The sequence below is a fragment of the Mustela putorius genome, unplaced genomic scaffold, assembly GCF_011764305.1.
Source record: "Mustela putorius furo isolate JIRA1106 unplaced genomic scaffold, ASM1176430v1.1 tig00000876_pilon_pilon_pilon, whole genome shotgun sequence".
Taxonomy (NCBI): Eukaryota; Metazoa; Chordata; class Mammalia; order Carnivora; family Mustelidae; genus Mustela; species Mustela putorius.
In genome coordinates this window covers 5,732,076-5,751,173 of record NW_025421506.1, presented here as the reverse complement: position 1 = coordinate 5,751,173, position 19,098 = coordinate 5,732,076, and the positions used below count along the sequence as shown (strand labels likewise).

Here is a 19,098-nt window from a genome sequence, read left to right as displayed (position 1 = left end):
GCTAGTTATAACTTTGGCTCCTGGAAGATTACAGAGTTCAACAAATTGAAAATGAAACTCATTACATAAGGCCTTTATTACTAACCAAACTAAAAGGAGGAAAGCGTGAGACATGTCTCAGGAGTTGTAGTTGTATGTCAAAAAAACCAATAGTTTCAGTCTTTGATGGTGGTGAAAAATTAAGAACATCATAAATACATAAGATCACTATTTTGGAAATTCTGATTTTCTTATAACAAGTAAGAATTTTCTTTTTTGATCCTAAATCATGTACTGTCCCTAAGTGACTTTGTGGTGTACATTACTTCTTTCAAGAAATTTTCATTACAACTTTCAAGAAATTACAGCGGTATTATTAACCTGATGTATTAAATGGTAGAGGTAAAATCTGAGGGACTGAATCTTACTCTGTTGGAATTTTACTGTATCAAGTATTGATTTAAAAAGAGGCTGGCTGCTGTGATGAGCATGTTTGTACAGACTGTTCTTGGCCTGCTAGCACTGGTGGCATGGGATGGGACCTCCTGCTTAGTGGCTTTAAAACTTGCCTGAATATTTTACACCCACTATGATTTAGTCATTGAACAACACATTTCTTCATGCACCCTGCAACAAGGTTTACTAAGTTGGTTTGTGTGTGATGGGGAGACATACAGCCTCAAAGGGCATATTAGAAATCCTAGGGGATGAATATTTCAACTTGTTTCTTGGTAAGAAATGTCCCTCACTCCAAAAATCACTGTGAAGAGACAAAGTTTCTGACAAGATTGTGCTGTCTACCTCAAGAATGTTAGGGCTAAAAAAGATTGAGAACTACTGGGATTGCTAACATAAGGATAAAGGAACTCCCTTGCTCTTGTTCCTTGGCCTAATTAAGGGCAAAGTGTATTTCTACCATTTTAATTTTTTACAATTTGCCTTGAGAAGGTTCCAAAGGGACCTTTATTTCTTTTATATTTAGGTGGTTGCTTCTCAGATCCGCTTTGGAAAGAATTACATGAGACTGCAAATTTGTTTTCTGAGAAATATTTAAATAAACCAACAACAAATATCCAGTTAAATGATTTCATTAACATCTACTACAGGGGTTGCCAAATTAGCTGATGTTTTTCACATTAAAATTTGTTTGTTTGGATAAGGGCATGGTTAAAAAAAAAAGGTGAGTATGGTTGAAAAATACAACCCTAAGAAAAAATTAGTTGTCTATTTAAGAGATTCTGATAGGCTCTTCTTTCTAATATAGTACATTTCTGGCAAACCCAGCATATTTCTGCTTACCTTTTTCAGATAGCTCGTTTACAAGGTAGACCAGCTATAGAAATAGCTCTCTACAGTGTTGGTTGAGATATGGTATATTCCTAGATCAAATGAGAATATATTAAAAGGGCAGCGTATGTGGGTCATGAAAGAATGCTTTCATGTGTTATATTGTGGCATTGTGCCTTTGGATTAGAATGAAAAATGCTAAAAGCACAGCCTTTCAAAGTCTGTTATTTCATTTACTCTAAGGATATTATCAGACAACTCATTGCTCACTAGATCATTCGGTAGCCACCATTTAAAATCCCAGGTGACAAATTTCCCTCAAATTAAGTGCTAGGAAAAGCTTTCTTCCTCCTTAGAAGAGCCAGCATTTTTTTTTTCTTTTTCTTTTCCTTAAGGACAACAATTTAGCTCAGTGCTTCTCAGCAGGGTGTTATGGCATTTTGAACAGAACAATTCTTGGCATGTGGGATGGTCCCCCCTCCCCCACAACAGCCATTTAGTTTCCCTGGCCTTCAGACATTAATGCCACTCGGGCACTCAGTCACTGTGACCACCCAAAGTGCCCACACACATTTCCAAATGCGGTAGTTGAGAAAACACTAAATAAATTGTTTACTTCCTTTGTTTTGTCTACCAGGAAACTCAAACTTGTCATTTAAAAAAATATCTGGCTAAGAACATTATGTCTATATATTTGCATTTAACTTTCTATTAAACTAGAAGTTAATTAAACTTCTAGTTTAATTTATATTTTCCTTGTTTTTGAATTTCATTTTGTATTCTGATTTTATTGTTAGGACAATCCAAATCCTTTGAGGAACCAGAGGAGGTACAAATAAATAAAGACAGCTTGACAGTTCAGAGGCATTTCCCTTGATTCATTCTTAAAAAAGTAGTACTAACTAGAAACAAAGTATCATTGTTATATACAGTACTGGTTTTTAACTCCTACACATAAAGTGATAGAAAAACTTCTCAGACAATCAGGAATAAAGGAATAAAGAATAATAGGAATAAAGGAATAATAAAGCCAGGAATAAAGAATAATAAGCCAAAGAGAAGAAAACATTTTTGAAAACATTGGATGAAAGTGACTATGTGTAAATAAAATACCATATTTACATAAATCCTTATTTTTATATAATAGCAATTTTAAATAAGAAAAGTGCAGAGGATCTACTTATTACTTTTAACATTATATGAATCCTTTTTAAAAATATAAATTCTAGGGGCATCTCAGTGGCTCAGTCGGTTAAGTGTCCAGCTCTTGATTTTGCCTCAGGTTATGATTTCAGGATCATGAGACAGAGCCCCACATTGGGCTCCATGCTGGGTGTAGAGTCTGTTGAAGATTCTCTCTCTTTTTCTCCCTCTGCCCCTCAGCCCCCGACCCCTACTCGTCCTCATGCATACTGTCTCTCTCAAAAAAAAATATATATGTATATACACATACATACATATATATATAAATTCTATATGAAGTTAAGTTTTGTGCATGCCTTTCATGTTTGTGCATGAAAAATTTTGAAGGAAATCTAATCATACACTTCCCTTTTCTATATCATTGTAAGTGGTTTTGATTCTGATTTAACTGAATGATTCCCTCAGATTTCTAATTTTTTGGCAAACTTTTATTAAGAGGCATTATTAAGCAACTCAACACTGTTAGGCATTTAAATATAGATGTGCCTTTTAATATAAAATATTTTAGCACAACAGTGCTCCAAATGGCATTCTGTTTTTTATACTTGTTTGTATGTCACTTATAGTCTAAGTAGCCACTTTTTTTGAGGAAGTATTTAGAGAAGATCCTATTGAGTAACTTCTAAATACTAAAGATGTCAGGACCCTGTGTTCTCTTACCTTAGAAGTGCAAACAGCTACATTGGCGGGAAGCTGGGAAAACTGCTTCAATTCAAACACATCCCGTGCTGCCCATCGGCTCATGTGATTTTCAGCTTTGCTGGATCCAATCACAGTCTGGTTGGAGTGAATATAAGCCACTTCCTGAACACCATCTGGGAGGCAATTGGTGTTTATTAAGTGATGTTTCATTGTCAAGCAATAGGGTTCCATGTATACTTTAAAAATTATCAGCAATATACTAAAAAAGAAGTAATGCTTTATTCTTAATCCTCAAGAAAAACATTGAGTTTGTATGTTAACATCATAATATTCTATTTTCTTTTTAAATGAAAAGAGTTCAAACATATTGGTCTAGGTTAACTTGGAAATGACTCTTCCTTCTCATCAATATGAGAATTTCTGAGATTGGATATCAACCTTTAGATTTCAACCTGAATGAGGGTTTTGGCTAAGAAAAAAGTCACGGTGAAGGGTCATCTCTATGGATTTGTGTTCCTATTGATTTAAAAATTGTTTACTAATTTAAACAGCAGTGCTGACCTCATCTATCTATTCCTTTAAACATGTACTTGATTACAACAATGGAGTGGGAGCTGAGGTTTATGACCAGGGAGTTTCGTTTGGTTGGCTTTGTTCAATTTTACTGTTTGTATTTTGTCTTTTTTGTACATATGCCCAGAGAATGTCAAGACTGGGAGCTTTTTAGGAAATGAAAAAAATTAACTAAGTTCTAAAAAATAGCTACATTTTTTATTGCTTTGCTTCTAGGCACCTATAATTTACTTTTAATTTGTGGCCATAAAAGAGAAGGCTAGAACTGAGGTCTGTAAAAGCTCCCTCAAACATCTCTAGCAATGAACCTTAATTATGACCTTCAACACTTGTGCTGTTTCAGTCCTGAACCTCTCAAGCAAAACTGATAATTGTGAGAAAACAAGTATTAAATAACATAAAGAACAACCAAGACAGTATTCTCCTTAAATCGCAAAATGCCAAGTAGTGTGCAAGGCAAAAGTTTTAAACCTTTAGAAGGATCAAGGATTCTTCTGGCAGAAAATTCAGTCAGATTTTTCTTAATTTTGATGACATGTTTTATGTATTATTCAAAATAGCTTTAGTTCCACACCACTGACATCTTTTACACAGTAAAAAACAAAAACAGCTTAGCTGATCTTTTAAAGAACAGTTTATGCAACAATTTCTCAAACCTAAATCAAACCAAAGGATAGTCCAGCACTGAGTTACAAGGGTATCAAAATATATATCATAATGAACTTTTGAATAACCACAAAAGAAAACTTTATATGTAAATAAGTCAAACACAATGATTAAAGTTCCTATATCAAACTATCCTCGCTTATACATCAGCTTCTTTCACATAGTTTTCTTTTTTTTTCCCCCCTCAGGAATGAGTCAGATACTTTTAGAAATGATGCTAACTCTTAAAATCACTAAACAGATTCTCAGCAGATGGTGGTAGCTGGTAGCAGGGGAAGTGATTTTTCAATCTCTGAATCCCTACCAAAAAATAGCCAGCAATTAGTGAGCAAAACGAAAGGCCACAGACAACACATAAACAAATTAAGTAATAAGACACCCTAAAATACAAATAGACAGCATGGGTGCAACAAGGGAGCAACAAGGTGGCATCTGATCTGAGAACAGAAGAGCCTAGAACACTCGATGAGTATGTCCTGGAGAGCATGGTGGGCCACTTGGAGATGAGTAGCTAAATTTGGGAAGTCCTCCAAAGCTGAGTAGGTGCAGGGGGCTTACAATAAGAAGACCTGAGAGAACAAAACAAACTAGCTCTTAGGAACTCTCCAAACTGATCCACCAGGGCTCCCAAGTCAGGGCCACATGATGAAGAAAGACTGCTCGGAGGGAGTAAAAAAGAACAGGATAGGAAGATTGGGAATGAAGGAAAGAGAAGGTGTAAAGCAAAGCAGTGGGTACCGACAGAGGCAGGAAATCCCACAATAGTTTTGAACACTATACAAAAAAACAAATACGGATCTTTGTGAACTTAGTAAAAAATATCCTAAACTCTGCCTCACTTAAAAAATTCAGAGAAAATAATTTCTATAAGAATGAGCAAGAGGGTCAATCTCAAAAAAATTATTATGAGAAAAAAAAATAAGCAGCAGAATGAAAATATGCCATAAACATGTGCTCACAAAGCAGATTAAAATTGTAACTGATTTCAAAATGAGGTAAAAAACATTAAGAAAATGGTAAGATACATAATTCTGACACCAGTCAGAATTATAAAACTCAGAAGTGGATGGACAGGACTCAAGAAAGGTTTAGAAATTTAAAAAAAAAAAAAATTCAAAAATGGAAGGATATTTTTAAAAAGCAAAAAGAAATGGAAAAGAAAAGATTTGAGACAATGTGACAAATAATGAAGACAGGCAAAGAAAACTGAATATTTGAGTAATAGGAGTATCTGAAGAAGAAAACCAAAGCAAAGGGATACGAAAAGTAACTAAAAATACTAGTACAAGAAAGCTTTCCCAAGAGAAAAACCGAGTTGAAACTATATTATGAAACTACTGACCCAGAATAACCAACACTGGTATGGGCTGAATGTTTGTGTCCCTCCAAAATTTGTATGTTGAAGCCCTAACCCCTAGTGAGATGGTATTTGAAGGGTAGGCCTTTGGGAGATAATTAGGTCATGAAGGTGAAGTTCTAAAGAATGGGACTACTGCCCTTAAAAAAAGAGACCCAAGAGAGATTCTTTCTTTCTTTTTTAAAAAGAAAGAGAGGGAGAGGGCCAGAGGGAGAAGCAGACTACCCATTGAGCAAGGAGCCCGATGTGGGGCTTGGTACCAGGACTCCCGGGTCATGACCTAAGCAGAAGGCAGACACTTAATGGACTGAGCCACCCAGGCGCCCAAGAGAGGTGATTCCTGTCTCCACCATGTGAGGACACAGCAAGACAGCAGCCTTCTGTAGGCCAGGATGAGGTCCTGATCTTGGACTTCCACTCTTCAGAACTATGAGAAATAAATGTTTAAGCCATGCAGTCCACGGGAGTTTGTTAAAGCAAGTCAAACTAAGACAAACGTTCAAACACTAAATGTAGTACATTTACTGGACAAAAATGAAAAGAAAAGAAATTCTTTGGACATCCCGGGGGAAGAAAAAGAACATGTAATACAACACTTCATGCCAAAAGAAAATGAAGCCTCATATTTAAAATACTTTTAGAAAAGAAATATTTTAAAATACTTTTAGAAAAGGAAGTGTGAGTCAATGATTTTATATCTGGCAAAATGACTTTTAAGTATAAAGGGCACAGACTGTTACCAACAGGAATCTCAGGAGGTGTTATCCTCAGGAGCACTTCTTGAGGGATCTACTAGAAAATAAGCTTCTGACAATCACACACACTGGTGAGACACTCACATAAGGACGGAAGAAGACCATTAAATTTAAAGTTACCTGTAGGTCAAGACTAAATGAAGTCTTGTGGGGGCTGTGACTCAGATGGGGTACTTGGAGGGGGTTCTGGGGTGGATAACAAGTTCATTATGCTGACCTGGTGGTCTTCCCTTTACCTACCTTCCACCCACTTCCTCATTTGTGCCTCAATACAGCATCGTGACTATAGAACTATTTTACAAGCCAGTTCAAGCATCTGTATCTTACAGAGCTATCTGAATGCACAAAACAAATAATGTAACATAAAGTTTTCAAAATGTATCTATAGTTACCTAAAAATTTATCCATTGACTCATACACCTGCTCTTGATTGACAATTTTCTCATTTGAAAGTTTGATTGATTTTCTTGGCATACAAGTGCCATTTTCCTTATGGTTAGGCAATTTTGAAGAGAAATTGATTCTATCTTTTATAGTTTTTGGTGGATGGCTCTGTTTAGACAAACTGATGTGGCGAACAGTTAAATCATCATCTGAGGATGAAAAATCATCAATAGCCTGAGAGTTACAATCTCCATCTGCTGTATACAGTTGATCTGTTTTCTTCATTGTTTTAGAAAAAGTGAGAAGTTCCTTTTTAATTTCCTTTTTTCTCTTAAACCTCAAAGAACTGGTAGTTCTTCGCTTTCTTACTCTTGACTCAGAGGAAATTTCAATGTCATCAGACTCATCACTAATATCACTTCTGCCTTTTCTTTTCATAATAGATTTCAGGCTCATGTTCTCAGGATTTAATTGTTTTGAAATTTGTCTATTTCCTTTGACATCAGTCTTTCTATCATCACCATTATTTCTTATTTTTACAGGATTATCTGTTTCAGAATCTCGAGATCCATCCACAAGTGGCTTAAACTTTATACCATTCTTAGGGCATCTCTGAGTCGTATATTGTGTAGGAAAGATGACATCACTATCTTCTGATTCTGTGACATTTGGTAAAGTGCAATGGTGGTCAGCTGTATTTTTAAAATGTTCCTCATCACCAGACTCTGAAAAAATATTTCGTTTGAAAATTTTCTCACTTTTATCAAAAATACATTTTTCATTTGGATTTAGGATACTAGCTAATTTCTGGTGTTTTGAGGTACCAAGAGAGTCATGACATTTCTGATAACCAACATCTTTGGCTTCTGTTGAAAGACACTTGGGCTGTTCATCAGAACTTTCATCATCAGAGGCAATATTTCCATCACAATCCTCAACTGCTTTGTATTTTGTTTCAAACAATTTAGAGAAACCACAGTGGAGTAGGGTAAGCTGTCCAGGAGAACCCAAAGCTTTACTTGAGTCAGATGCTTTGTTTTTAGCTGTCTTTGTTCTTGAGCTCCCCACTGATTCATCATCACTAAAATCACTGCAGAGATCACATGCTTCATTTGTTGGCAACTCCACAGGTTGTTCTAGACTTCTGTGTTCTTGACAGCCAGTCTCTTTAGACTATGTAAGAAGCAGTAACAGAAACATTAGAAAATGTCAAGATAATATCAAATCTATCACACTGGAAGGGAATTAAATTTGGGCAGATAACTAATATATCACTTGGCATTTTCTGAAAGTACAGCATTTTATAAACAAATGTAAAGGATTCAATATTACAGTCTGGTACACTGTTTTTTCAAGTTGAGTAACCTTCCAAAATAACTAGAAGTTTAAACAGAATACCACGTAATCAATTTATATGTAAGGAAAACACAAAGCAGAGCAGTCAGCTTCTGAAGTGTAGGGACTGATTCTGGTCTCAGAAGTGAAAAGTACACAACTTGCTTACTGTAGTCCACATATTTCCAACCACACTTTAAGAAAAAAACCAAATTTGTAGGCATTAACAAAGTAAAGAATTCACAAGTAGAAAATGGTTCTAATGGATTAAAAATAAGAATAAGATTTGATAGAATCCTGACCATCAGAAATAAAGAAAATATTTTAGATATTCTAAAGTAAAATTTTCTACAAATTTAAATCCAGTATTTATTCTTTTTACATCAATTAGAGCTAAATATATCCTCTAGTTTCTTAAGACCAAGGCTTTATTAGGAAAAGATTTGGGGAAAGTATTATCCAGTAATACTTTTTTTTTTTAATCCAGTAGTACTTCTGCCAACATTTGCTACTCATGTATTTCTATAAAGTTAGAAAAATATTCACTCCATGTTCCAAATCATTAAGCTAGTTTAAACGTATAGTTAAATCTCTAAAAGCAAGAAAAAAAAAATCCCCAGCAAAAACAACAACAAAAACCTTCCACATGTAGATTCTTTACTTTTAAAGAGGCCTTATGATGACAATATAGATTTTGTAGTACGTGAGAAGACCAACTACCAAAAAGATCACAAGATCAAAGACTCAAATAAAAGATGTTTGAGTTAGAGAATAATTCTGATGTTTGGATTTAATAATCTTAAACACACACTGGTTACTATCTTTCCATTTAAGTTTTTGGTTAGTGAAAAACTGTTCAGTTAGGTTGGATTGTTCACTTATACAGTGTATTTAATTTTGGATTTATAGTTTGGTATAGTTAAAATTCCAGTTTGGATGTAAATGACTGCTGATTGTTCTTGACTTTGTTCTTATGAAATGTGAAATTAGCCTAAATTGTTCATTTAACTGACAGTCCTCTGACTTTGTGTCCTTGACTTTTTTAAAGACTTTTTTCTTCACACACTGAAAAATGAAGATAAAGGAAAAGTAACTTAAAATTGTCCCAATACCAATTGTCGCAAGAGTCCTAGGCTACAGATTCAAAAATTGCTTACCGTTTCTTGTTTGTGTACCAGAGGCTCCTCTTTCAACCATGATGTGGCCGTCATGATCCCTGCTTCCACTTTGCCTTCTCTCTATAAAGAATGCAAATAACTGTAAAATATTTTACAATAGCAGTGGCAGGCTAAAACTTGGAACTAAGAAAGGCAAACTGAGAGCGGCTTGCTTTAGCCTTTTTTTTTTTTAAAATAGGGAGCGCTGTGGGACTTTGCAAGGCATCCTTATATAGGGGCCATGCTAATCTTCTCTGGGTTGTTCCAGTTTTAGTCTATGTGCTGCTAAAGCGAGCACTATTTTAGCTTTCTTAATATTATCTTTCAATTTTGTTAATTACTATAAACTTATACACAGTTTACATAACATTTTAAAATGTTCATAATTCTTAGGTAATAGAGAGGTATGGTGGAAGTGTGCTGGGCCCATAAAGTACTCTTATTTCTTGTCTTAAAATATCTTTTTCAGGTAGAAAATAGTACTTTTCAGCCAACTCTACTAACAGTTCTAGTAGGGGAGAGAGAATGGAAAAAATGTTACATATTTACCCAATAACGATATCCCTAGTAACTATGTCTACATAATAATTATAGTAAGGACATATTATTAGCATATCAAGTAGTACAGGTAATGTTGAATATTGGGAACGCGATATTCTAGCCTATACTGCTTAGTGTACATATTCACTAAAATATGCTTATTGATCCCTTTGGTCAATAAACATCAAATGAAAAGGTCCATTTAATATGAAACTAAAAAACGATCCTAATTGTGTAACAGCCTTGTTAGATCTTTTGGGAAAGTATTTATTCTTTTAAAGCTTTTGATATACCATTCTGCAAAGGTACTTAATGGCCTAGATTCTAGACCATTAAATTCTCCTTCAAAAGGAAGTCAAATTATTTCTCCTTTAAGACTTTATTTGTGGACTGAACAAGGGGAAATACAGATGCCCAACTTAGAAATACACATATTTACCAATGGCATGGTTCCAGCCACCTGGTAGCCAGGGCAACAAGTCAGAATCTCCCTTCCAGAACTGTGGAGAATGATAAATAGTTCTTTGAGATCTTTTCTTCCAGAACTTAGAGGCAATTACTGCGGGGGTGGGCAGGGGCAGGGAAGTCTCCATCCCAGTACTGTATCTATCCTTTCTGAAGCCAGATGGCTACTATGGATGGAACAGGCAGTGCCAGAAATTCTCAATCCCGTCAGAACCCCTTTGTGATAGGTAAGCAGCCACTCTGGTCTTCTGTTTCTCAGGCCAAACACCTTGGAGTCATCCTTAATGGCTCTTTTTTTCTCATACCCTGTATCTAATGCACCAGCAAATCCTGCCAGCACCACCTCGGTAACATACAGGATCTGGCCAGTTCTTACACCATCCACCACTGTTGCTCTGGTCTAAACCACCATCATCTCTTGGCTGGATTATTGCAGTATCGACCTAGCTGGCATTTTCCTTCTGCTTTCATGTTTCCTCTATAGTCTAATTCTTCATATTTAATCTCAATTGTAGAGGTCAGACTATGTTTCTCTTCTGTTCTTGTTTTTCTTCTCACTCAGAGTCAAAGTCACAGTACCCCTGTGACCTGGCTTCCTGTCATCTCTCTGGCCCTCTCTCTTGCTCACTCCACTCCAGCCACTCTGGCTTTCCTGCCATTTGGAAATTCTGCTGGGCATGCTCCTCCTGCAGGGCTTTTGTATTTGTTCCTCTGTGTAAAACACATCTTCCTCCTTCACCTCTTCAAAGAATCAATTGGAACCTCCTAGTGAGCCCTTCCTTGGCTACTCCAGCTAAAACTGCAATGCTCTTTCGGTGACAGTCTTCCTATTTCCCTTCCCTGCTCTATTCTTTTTTTTTATTAGAATATATTTTGCATATGACATTATGTACACTTAAGGTGTACAGCATGTTTTGATACATTTATATATTGTAATATGGTCACCACCACAGCTTTAGCTAACATCTCTATCATGCCACAGAATGATTTTTTTTTTTTTTTTTTTTGGTAGTGAGAACATTTAAGATCCACTCCATTAGCAGTTTTGACAACAATCCTGACACTGGGCATTAGATCTCCAGAAGTCATTCATCTTCTACCTGCTCTATTTTTATCCTTAGAGCCTATTGTCATAATAGGCTATATCATTTTTTTGGTTTATTATTTGTTTCCCCAAAATAGAAGGTAAATTTTTTGTAGGTAGGGCTTTTTGTCTATTTTTTCATTTCTGAATGCCTAGCTCTATGATGTGTGCTAGCTGACATTTAGCATATACTCAGTAGACATTTTTGAAATTAGCTCTCTAAAGGGAGACCATGATATAAATATAGATAACAAAGTCAGTGCAAAGTAAAACTAAATAGCCTGGAAATCATCAGATTAAAAGTGCTCTATATGAAAATGTCTATGTCTTAAAACATTTTAAAAGGAATTTTCTATAACCTTTAAAAATTAAAAATGTATTGTAGGAAGTGAAGTTCATCTTTTACTTTGTGATATATGCTTCCATTATATAGGGCTTGGAATAATAGTATTTTAAAACGCTGTTAGGCCAAAAGCAGCATGAATCTAACCATGCCTGAATAATAATAATAATAATAATAATAATTATTATTTATTTTTTTAGGGGAAGAGATATTTATTCTAGCCTGTAAGCATCTGGCTTGAATAATTTTAAATTCTGGCTGATAACAAATGAGCAATTTTAATTCAAAATTTAATTTAATATTGGGGTGCTGGTAATGTGCCTAGTAAGAAGCATATTTTACCACAAACAAGATAGAAGACATGGAGAGTCCTGTCATTAATAAACAGTCCTGGAGGAGAAACAAGATATACTTAGGACAACCAGAAAAGAAGAGAACTTTCCACTTAATAACTTGTCATACTGAGTGTCTTACCTAACATTTGCTTAAGAAATAGGCTGCTATTCTTTTTTTTTTTTTTTAAGATTTTATTTATTTATTTGAGAGGCAGAGATCACAAGTAGGCAGAGAGGCAGGCAGAGAGAGAGGAATGGAAGCAGGCTTCTCGCTGAGTGGAGAGCCCGATGTGGGACTCGATCCCAGGACCCTGGGATCATGACCTGAGCCGAAGGCAGAGGCTTTAATCCACTGAGCCACCCAGGCACCCCAATAGGCTGCTATTCTAATATAGACTCAAATATTTGATAAATGAGAGAAAAAGGCTTAAGTCATATATTGCTAACATACTTTATAGATAATAATTTCAAATGAGAAACACCAATATAGTTGGTATGTTAGGTATTACTCTGAGAAGGAAGCAGGATTTGAGGGGAGCTTGGAATACTAACAGGGTTACTGATTATAAAAAAGGAATGGGAAAGAACAAGTCAATGAAAGAGATGGCATATTCAAGAAAAAGACAGGGGGATCTAATTTTATTTTATTTTTTTAATTTATTTTAAAGTAATCTCTACACCCAACATGGGGCTTGAACTCACAACACTGAGATCAAGAGTCACATGCTCTTGCAACTAACCCAGACAGGCGTCCCAGGACAGGGGAACTTCAAATGGGCCACTCAATTCAAACCAAATAGTTACTATAAAATAAAAATTCAGCAATATACATCAGACACTGTATAATAGTTGCAATATTCACAGGATATACACAATATATGCCTTCCTCTTAGCCATCTTGCTTAACATACTTACTGATATTACATGTTCATTATTTAAGTGTTTTCATCCACCTCTCATCAAGATGATCTAAGTTCTTTGAGGGCAGGGACCAATTGTTCTTAACCTGTTTTTATGAAACTGACTAAATCAATGAAGTACATGAAGGTTTTACTACAAAGTCTTGGGAGGTTAAGGGAAAGTTTTCTGAGGCTCATTTTCCTCATCTATATGATTAGGGGATTGAAAAAGATGCTATTCCAGGATTTTATAATACTCCTATCAGTATCAACTATAAAACAGGCTAATACTCTTAGTATCCTGACATAGCAAAGAATTTAAGAGATTAAAAAAAAAAGATAGAAATTTCTGTTTGAAGAATAAGAAACATCTGTATGCTGAGGATGAACACAACTGGGAGAGTTTGAAATATTGGTGTGGAATTTTTATTGGGAACAGAAAACAAAAATGTCCATGAGACATGAGAGTGCATCTCAGGGAGTATTTGGTAACTTTTAATCAAAACACATTTTATATTTTTGTTTATTTAGGAAAGTGTCTTTCTCTCTCTCTCTCTTTTTTTTTTTTAGTTTCTGACTTTAGCAGCTGTTTTCAAAATAATATATTTCTCTTTGCCAGTGTGAAAATGGTCTTGGAGGTCATACAATCTACTGTATGTATCTGTGTTTGTGTGTATACCTTATTTACAATTACATATGGGCAAATCTTAGCTTAGAGGTACAATAATTCACTTCCTATTTTTCTAAAAGTCAAAATTCTAAACACAAGGCATTTTTTACTAAGAAAACCCCAAATTCCTCTGAGAAGGTACCAGCAATTGTATTTCAAATTTCCTGAAGGAGAAAACTGTATTTAAAATATTACTGAAAAGGTCAGGGAACAATTTCACACCTCAAGAATGTCCTTTGTAAGACAAGACCCTTGGGACCTTAGTTTGAAGAGATTATAGACCCCAAAAAGCTCTCCTCGATGCTCTTTTGATCCTTGAACTGCTTCAAAATATCGCTTGGCATTTTCACTTCCAACCACCACACAGTGAAGTTGCTAAAACAGAAAAAACACAAGATATTTTTGAAGTGTTTGCTCCAACAATATGTCAGAATTTCCTGGCATTCCCTGTATACACACAGCTTTAGCTGGAGCAGGCAGAGTCTCCTTAGGGAGGAAATTTTATTTTAATTTCCCTGGCAGATGTTGCCATTATGGTGAAATAATAGTAATTGGGCCAGTCTTATTGAAGAAGAGATCTTACATTTCCAATTTATCTGTTTTCTACCAACTGAGTCAAGAGCCCATCCACTATGTAATATTCACCTGATGTAAAATGTTTAATGATAAAAACATACATTTGAATACACTTTTCACCTTTCCAGACTCATTACAACAGGAACTACTAAGACTGACAAAAATATCACTAATTCACCAAAGTTAAATTCAACCTAAGTAACTACATGATAACTAGGTTGCTGTCTAACTAACTGGCCATTGTTATATTGTCAACTAACAGCAAAACCCAATCGTGTTTAGAACATTGCATCTTTGGGCGCCAGGGTGGCTCAGTGGGTTAAAGCCTCTGCCTTTGGCTCAGGTCATGATCCCGGGGTCCTGGGATGGAGTCCCACATCGGGCTCTCTCCTCCGCAGGGAGCCTGCTTCCTCCTCTCTCTCTCTCTCTGCCTCTCTTCCTACTTGTGATCTCTCTCTGTCAAATCAATTAATTAATTAATTATAAAAAATTGCATCTTTGAAACACTTTTGAATACAGAAGGAACCCTGATGGACATATACCACTTTAGTAACAACAATAGTTTATTTCTTTATTGCTAGATATTTTACTAAATGCAATGTAAATATAATCAGATTGACCCCATATATACCTTTAAAATTTCTTGGAAGAAACAAAGAAACAAAGAGCAGAAAAGAACTTCCATCTATCACTGATGTAAGGATTAGTAAGAAGTGATACCATATTGTGATTTAAGTTTGTACTGTAATACATTACTCTAGGCAACTAAAATAATTCTTATTAATAATAGCTGTTATTTATTGAATACTTACTACCTGTGTAATATTTGTACATTCTCTCATCTAATATCTACCTAGAAGACATTATAATCTCCTTTTTAGAAATAAAGACTTAATTTAGAGAAATTAAGTATCTTCTCATAGCTGCCCAGATAGGAAGTGTCATTTCTAGAATTTATACCTGATTTGGCTAAATGCAAAATTTATACTTGTAACAACTTCCCATCTCCAGGATGTCCCTTTTAAAACAAGACCCTTGGGAACTTAGTTTGAGGAAGCTCTGGATCAATATCCAAGTTGGATCAGTTGGTATCAGTATTCCAGAAACATAGGCTATAGTTTGGGAAAAATGAATTGCCATAGCAACTGATGTACCTTATGGTCTGGTTGATGATTTTATACTTTACTACTTACTGATTCTCCCTTAAACACTGTATTGTCAGACTCCAAACTACTAAAGAGAATCACCAAAGTAACTTTTAAGCATTAATGTGCATCTTTATAAATTCCCTACCATAGAAGGGAGTTGAGGGAAATTCGAAGGGGAGATGAACCGAGAGACTATGGACTCTGAAAAACAACCTGAGGGTTTTGAAGGGGCGGGGAGTGGGTGGTTGGGGGAACCAGGTGGTGGGTATTAAGGAGGGCACAAATTGCATGGAGCACTGGGTGTGGTGCAAAAACAATGAATACTGTTACGCTGAAAAGAAATTAAAAAAAAAAAAGAAAATTGTTGTTGAAATATTTGACTTGCAGAATAAAATCATCATTTATGCAAAAAAAAAAAAAATTCCCTACCATAGTTTTACCACAAAATTTATAAAAGGCACACTATTTTGTATGTAAAATAAGTTTTTCAAAGTGGCTCCAGTTAAAAGTGAAGGTCAGATACAACCATCTATAGGCTGCTATAAGAAAATAATGTTAGAATTAAAGAGGGTGAAGAGATAAAAAATAAGTAATTGGAAAATGTAGCTCAGTATCTGGCTTAAGAAAAACCCATTTGAGGTTAGAAAATGTTTGGATTTCTTCATAACAACGTACAGGATGTACAAGAGGTAGAAAGAAAAGAAGTCACGTTCACCATGCTAAGGAACCATCACTCTTTCTTCTATCTTCAAGGCTAGTAGCATGGCATCTTGATATCATCCTGACCCTCTGCTTCTGCCGTCACATCTTCTCCTTCTCTCCTTTTTCTTAACCTCCTCCCAACTGCTCCCTTCAGTGATTACATTGGCTCACCCAGAGAATGCCGGTGGGTTTGTGGAATTAGGATATGGACATCCTTGGGGGAACATCATTCAGCCTATCATAGGAAGGATGTGTAAAAAGAATGACAGATGCTTGACAAAATGGCACAGAACCCACCTTGAAGGGGTTCTCATTGGACCAAAGTGAGAGCATTTTAACATCAAAATGTACAGTGAAATTCAACAGGTTGTAACCTATTACTAATACAGGATCCCATGAGTCCATACAGGTTATATAGACAAAAAGGGAAACTCTTTTTTTACAGTAGAATAGGAACAAAGAAGGAATAATGGAAATTTAAGTCACTATCTGACAATCATCATAGTGTAGCTGCTTCAGGTGGGAATTACCAATGAACACTAAGGCTGATGGGTACAGGCTTAACAAGGAACAGAAATACTGGCAAAGTCTCAGAGGATGTTCCCATAAAAGATCTATCAATTATAAAGGGAAAAAATGGTGACTGCAGTGAAGAAAGCTAACAGACTTGAAACTGAATGGAAATAAATAGTGGACCTACTTTAAAGGTGAGCTAACACAAGGAAAGGCCTTACTCTTTAACACTGTGAAGGTCATGAAAGACAGGGCAAGCTTGGGTGACTAACTACTCTAGGTTAAAGAAAACTAAAGAGACATGAAAAGAAATACTCTATAACCACGATCCTGGTTTGGATCCTGAACCATAAAAGAAAGAGGAGACAAAAAATTGCCAGGAAAATTGGTGAAATCTGAGTGAGTTTTGTGGATTACAAGATAATGTTGTATCAATGTTAGTTTTTTGATTGGGATAACTACATTCTGGAGAGGAGAGGGGGAAAAGCAAGTGCAGAACAGCACACAGAACTGAGTATTTATATGCATAAAACTACTTCTTTATGTACATATAAATAGAATAGTGTCCTTCTTTGAAGGAAATATACACTAGAGAACTAGAAGTGATAAATCTGCAGCTTTCAAACGGTTCAGAAAAATAAAGATCATAACTGAAGGAAAGAGAAAAGCAAATGTGATAAAATGTTAACAAGTGGGGAAATTAGGTGAAGTTAATTGGGTGTTCTTTTTTTTTTTTTTAAGATTTTATTCATTTATGTGACAGAGAGAGACACAGTGAGAGAGGGAACACAAGCAGGGGGAGGGGGAAAGGGAGTAGCAGGGAGCCTGATGTAAGGCTCTATCCCAGGACCCTGGGATCATAACTTGAGCCAAAGGCAGAAGCTTAATGAGTTAGCTACCCAGGTGCCCCTAATTGGGTGTTCTTTGAGCTATTCTTGCAATTCTTCTGCATCTACAAATGTATTTCTAAATTATATATATCTAGTCACCTTTCATATATATATATATGTACTTCTTCATGTTTGTGTATATATACATATGCATGCATACATATATATATTTGTATGTATATATTTATGTATATGTATATATTTGTGTATATATACATATTTTGTATGTGTGTGGATATATACACACACATCATAACACACATAGGCACATGCACGTGCACACACACACACACACACACATATACTTCTTCATGTTTAGAGGATTTCATGTAATCTAAAATGTGGTATTCAGAAATTAAGGTGAATTTAGAATACACGAAATGCTCCAAACATGAAGGAGTACAGTTTTTTTGTAGCTGTTTTATTTTTTAAAAGTATAAAATGTCTTAATGCATTATCACAACAAATGCAAACAAAATATCAAAGTTAACGTCCCTCTTGAATAATACAGATCATCCTCTATCAGTCTTAGAAACAATGTAATGTTTAGGTATATCCTTCTAGATCTTTCTCAATGCAGTAAGAGCTGTTTATATATACACATAGAAATAACTTCAGGCATCAACATAATTGATATACTTGTTCTGCAAGTCAGGTTTTTTGGTTCCACTTAAGAATGTCTTAGCAGTCTTGCCAGGTCAGTACATCTGCTCTATAATTTTTTTCTGTTGCATGCATCAGAACTGATGTTATCATTCTGCTACTACAGGACATTTAGGCTGTTTTGTTTTTTTCATTTTTTTAAACAAATACTAACTGCTGAATATAAATCCTTGTCATCCTTCATTGTTTGTATATGAGAGTATTTCTGTCAGACAAATAAGGAGAAGGTGCTATGTGTTTTAAAATGATAACTTTGCCTATAAAATAAAAGGACCAAGTTATATTCTCAAAAATAATATGAGTACCTCTTTACAAATACTCCCACCAACAATGAAGAGTGCCAATCTCCCTATATCCCTAATCGCCCCCCAAACAAAACCCATACACAAGAAAATTTTAGCAGAATGTGCATAACACAGCATTGTTTTATATTTCTAGATTATAACTGTGGTTAGGCATCTTTTCATATATGCATTAACCATTTGTATTTTACCTTCAGTAAAATGCCTGATCATAGTCTTTTTATAGGTTTGTGGAAGTTCTTTATGTACTAAAGATGCTGATCCTTTGTTTACCCTATACATGGAAATTTTCCTTCTAGACACTTTTTTTTTCTTTTAAAGATTTATTTATTTACTTGAGAGAGAGAGAAAGAGAGAGAGAGACTCCACACTGACTGTGGAACCCAATGCAGGGCGTGATCCTAAGACCCTGAGATCACGACCTGAACTGAAACCAAGAGTCAGACACTTAATCCACTGTGCGACCCAGCCTCCCCCCAAAAAACTCTTTATATTGACTCTCTAGACATTTATAAAGGGCATATACAAGATCATTTCTTGGTTCATATTCATGTGTTTTATTCTATTTCTTAGCTCTGTCTTTAATAATGTGCATGTGGTATTTTCTGATTTCTTGTTTCTAAAAATTAT

The 19,098-nt window shown here is 35.4% G+C and overlaps 1 protein-coding gene and 1 non-coding gene across 5 annotated transcripts in view; both read right to left on the bottom strand.

Annotated features, from left to right (window-relative positions):
• ERCC6L2 (ERCC excision repair 6 like 2) overlaps positions 1 to 19,098 on the bottom strand; it is a 135,819-nt gene that overhangs the window by 30,339 nt on the left and 86,382 nt on the right. For all 4 annotated transcript variants that reach the window (XR_001177085.2, XM_013048341.2, XM_013048343.2 and 1 more), the window contains 4 exons: positions 13,897 to 14,049; positions 9,339 to 9,419; positions 6,855 to 8,019; positions 3,130 to 3,284 (listed from right to left, as the gene is read on the bottom strand). Coding sequence is in view for 3 of the 4 variants with exons in the window: in XM_013048341.2 (XP_012903795.1) it covers positions 3,130 to 3,284; positions 6,855 to 8,019; positions 9,339 to 9,419; positions 13,897 to 14,049 (1,554 nt within the window). In the remaining variant the exon portion in view is untranslated. The remainder of the gene's footprint in view (positions 1 to 3,129; positions 3,285 to 6,854; positions 8,020 to 9,338; positions 9,420 to 13,896; positions 14,050 to 19,098) is intronic.
• On the bottom strand, positions 9,530 to 9,636 carry LOC123393604. The gene has a single exon (XR_006608435.1). It is a non-coding gene; the product is annotated as a U6 spliceosomal RNA (small nuclear RNA).